General features: G+C 39.0%; 1 protein-coding gene across 3 annotated transcripts in view; it reads left to right on the forward strand.

Annotated features, from left to right (window-relative positions):
- Positions 1-3,947, forward strand: part of terf1 (telomeric repeat binding factor (NIMA-interacting) 1) — a 5,933-nt gene that overhangs the window by 754 nt on the left and 1,232 nt on the right. Inside the window, exons 2-9 of one of the 3 annotated variants that reach the window (XM_032503648.1) lie at positions 196-291; positions 764-891; positions 1,112-1,198; positions 1,313-1,462; positions 2,782-2,888; positions 2,993-3,019; positions 3,156-3,253; positions 3,431-3,501. In XM_032503648.1, the coding sequence (XP_032359539.1) occupies positions 196-291; positions 764-891; positions 1,112-1,198; positions 1,313-1,462; positions 2,782-2,888; positions 2,993-3,019; positions 3,156-3,253; positions 3,431-3,501 (764 nt within the window). Of the gene's footprint in view, positions 1-195; positions 292-763; positions 892-1,111; positions 1,199-1,312; positions 1,463-2,781; positions 2,889-2,992; positions 3,020-3,155; positions 3,254-3,430; positions 3,643-3,947 lie in introns of those variants that run through there. The other 2 variants (XM_032503650.1, XM_032503649.1) reach the window with 2 other exon arrangements.

The raw sequence follows: 3,947 nt of genomic DNA on the forward strand, positions 1-3,947 counted from the left end.
CAATCATTAAAAAAAAAAAAAAAACATGAACAAAGTATTTTACGTGTTACCCCAGGCACCTGAATTTTAACTTGCTATATCAGTAATGAGGAATGGAAAGAGTCAGTTTCGTTACATTAATGTTTCTACGTTTCTGCAGAGAAGTTTCTGGCTAAAATTGTTTTGTCAATTTGTTTATTTGTGCTTTTTCTTTAGCCATTTCGAAGTCTCCATCTCTGAACAGAGACCTTCATAATGAGAAAACGATGATATGTGCCTTCCTTGTAAGAGTCATGCATGGAAAACAATTGAGTAAGTTGTTGCTGTCAAAAGCTGAAGTAGTCCTCTAGGCATCTTTCTACATCTGCATACATTATCTCTGTGCAGCAAAACTGTTTGGGTGCTTCTAAGTGGAAGAGAGGTCAGAACAAAGTATTTGTCATTTGCATAAAAACACATATGTAATACAAACTCTTTAAATGTCCTTATATAGAGATTATGAAAAATAAACTATTAGTTTATTTTTCATAATCTCTGGGTCTGTTTACAGTTTAGGCCTGAGGAAGTTTACCAGTTGAAACCGATCCCAGCTGACATTCAAGCTCAAGTTGCTCCCGTTGATTTCAATGCTCAATCCGTCCCTATCATGTGACCAACAGTGAGATTGACCACCGTGACCCGCAGGAGTCTTGAAAAATAGTCACCCTCTAATAAGCACATAACTTTAAATTTCCACCTTTTAATGGTCTGTTTTTAACCATGTAATACGCTGTTTTTTCACCAGATGTTCTGTTCGAAGAGGACGATCATGTGATGCCTTTGATGTCTGCCACCAAAATATGGTCAAACCTAGAGCACACTGTGGCAGATGAAAGTTTGTTCACAACCATCACCATTCTTTTGCTTGTCCAGGTAGTCACACACATTATTTGCAGGGGTGGAGAATGTCCAGACGGTGCTTTAAATGTGTCCTGTTGTGATTGAATGACTTGAAAGTAATTCTGGAGATTGCTACAGTCTGCTAATAGACAGACATCACCAGTTCAAGGAATAAACCAGGTTTCAGTCCTTATGTGACACCAGGATGCTTTTTCTTAATTTTGATTGTCTGATGCATTGGTCTTGTTCCCAGTCTGTGGCTGTGTGCTTGGAGAAGGGCAAAAGATCTTCTGCCTCCTCTGTCCTGAAGTGGTTTGAAAATAACAAGGAATTCCCACAGGTCTGTATGTACATTACTGTCTCTTTTCTTTTCAAAAGCACAATATCAGTACTGCAACATTTGGTGGCCTAGAATGATTGACTTTAATCCTTAACAACTAACCTTATTCAACAGAAAGTGAGAGTTAAGCTGTTGACAATAGTGACGCGGAGGGAAACCTACCACCCATTCCTCATGAGCTTCAGCTTCAGCCGCCTGCTGGACACAATACAAACTTACTTGGATGCCTACTTGGAGAAGAATCCCTCTGACTACCTCCTCAAGGTACAAGCCCTGAGCCAGTATATTGTAGGTCACGATTGACAAGTGCTGTTCAGCTTAGTATAACATAGTTTTGCTTTGCCAGACCATCTACGCGCTGTGGAGCAGAGGAGGGAATGGCTACTCCACACAGCATTCCGGGATGGGAGAAAACGTGCTCTGATTTATTGGCATGTTTTTAAACCAATCACAACTGTCACGGGCGGCGCTAAGCACGGAGCTGCTGTAAAATAGTCGTGCGAGAGAAAACTCAGATTGGACAGATGGTCTAGCTAGCCGTCTCAATTTACCATGCAGAGATCTGAGGAGCATTCAACCATAATCCTCATAAATCGACCAAAGTTTAAAATTCCAACCCATAGAAAGGGTCATACATGCATCCAGCAAAGTTTCCTGCGGCACCAAACAATCCCTGAAGTGAAACATCAAGGACATAGACTAACGTGACGTGTAACGTGACCTTTGAAAATTGTTTGTGCAAAAAGGCAAAGCGCAAGTCTTAGACTGTTACTTGGGAAAGTAGTTTTCCCAGGACAGGATTTATTCAGAATGAGAGTAAACATTTATATATGTCTGGCCCTGCATGACTAATGCCAATGTAAAATTAACGATCAACTTTGTATGGCTAAGGAAAAATAAGAATAGCTGTGCAATACATTATTCTGTCTCGGTTGCAGAGGTAAATGAAAAATAACGTTTGAGTGGTGCTGTTTTTGATGCTTGAAAATTCCACACCAACATTTAACTGAGTTTAAATCAATGCCAGCTGTCCTTTGATCCAAACAAGTGGGGCTGCTTAGACGTTTGTGAGATGGAGAATATCTTCAGTTACACGTTATTTAATTGGCCAATACATCAGGTGTCTGTTTAGCTCTAGCTAACAGCAAGGTTTAACAGACCGCTGTCAATAAATGTCCTTGATCTTGTGTGCACACCTGTTCACCTATGCTCTCGTCCTTCTGATTAATGGTACTTTGACCAACCAAATGTGCTGATGTGACATTATGAGTCATAGTTAATTGACAATTTGTCATCAGAATTAGTTGGAAGGGCAAACTGCTACAATCAGCAGAGCCCTCCTCAGGGCCAAACAGACCTGCTTATTCTTGAAAGTTTTAAGAATGTTTTACATAGAGGCTGCTGACCAAGGTTAAACTTGGAAGGGTGTTTTAATGACAGGCCTCATTAGTTTTGCTTTCTCATAATAGCAATACTTAACACTTGGTCCTTAATTATTTATGAAGAAAATGAAAAAAGGTAATATTTACTGTCATAACTTATGTTAGTCTGTGCTCTTTTTTTTCTGCCTCTTCATCTATCAGGCAGCTGAAATGATGGTGCAGTCCCAGAACATTGAGGGTTTGGATGACGTGGTGACACAGGACAGCTCTCTCTCAGAAGAAGCCACCAAATCAACAGAGGATAGAAAGTAGGAAATAACCTGTAACATCCCCTGTTTTATTTTTTGAGATTTGCACATGATCCATTTCTGTTCTTTGTTAAACAAAAAACTTTACATGGAAGTCCTAACAGAAAAAAGAAGAACACTGTATGTTTGAGGTTAGTAGAAAATGAGTGTTGAAATGTGTCTTTTTCTCTCTCCGTTTGGGTCAAGGTTTGATATTCAGGAAACACTAGATATTGGCCATATGTGGGGTAACATATAATTTCATCACACTATGTTAAACTTACACAGGACAAAACGGAAACTACTGTCGACTAAAGTTATGGATGCATGGAAACCTGATACATGCAAGAAGGCTTTTGTCTCACTCAGAAGAATCTCGCAGAATGGTAAGTTTTATCTTTCCCCTTGCCTTTTGAAATTACTGTTCACAACAAAATGTATTTTGTTTTTATCTGATGTAACAATACTTTCATTTTCTATCAAAGCCAGACGGCACATTGTAGTTTATACACATTTCTGAGTGTGAACAAAGCTAAAGAGAATGTGTAACCTCCCACCATCAGAGTTATCTCAGATGACATCTCTGAAGTCAACGGACACCTTGAAGATCACAAAAACAAGGAAACCACCACAGGTAAATCGAACCACACAGCTTATGTCCAGTTAATTAATCCCAAATCAAGTGAATATATATTCACTCTATGCACTCAAATGCTACCTTCGGTTTGGGCTCTGATTTCTAAATTCTTTCTGCATTCCAATACCCATACAATTATTATTAGGATGTTACAAATATCCTAAGTCTTAGTATGTCAAATGCTGTATGCAAAAAATACACGGATACCCTACTGCATCTGGTCAAATTTTGCAGTATGCAAGCCAGCATGATTATCCTTTTAAGCAGCACATACAGTAGGGGTGGGAATCACCAGACGCCTTCCAACACGATATCATCACGATACTTATGCCACGATATGATATTCTTGCAGTATTCTGTGATATTGCAATTTATTAGCTTTTTTTCCAACTTCTAATTTTTCATAATTTCAAATTATGTCCCCAAAAGGAAACTTTGTCAAC

The sequence above is a fragment of the Etheostoma spectabile genome, chromosome 22 (assembly GCF_008692095.1).
Source record: "Etheostoma spectabile isolate EspeVRDwgs_2016 chromosome 22, UIUC_Espe_1.0, whole genome shotgun sequence".
In the NCBI taxonomy this organism is placed as follows: domain Eukaryota; kingdom Metazoa; phylum Chordata; class Actinopteri; order Perciformes; family Percidae; genus Etheostoma; species Etheostoma spectabile.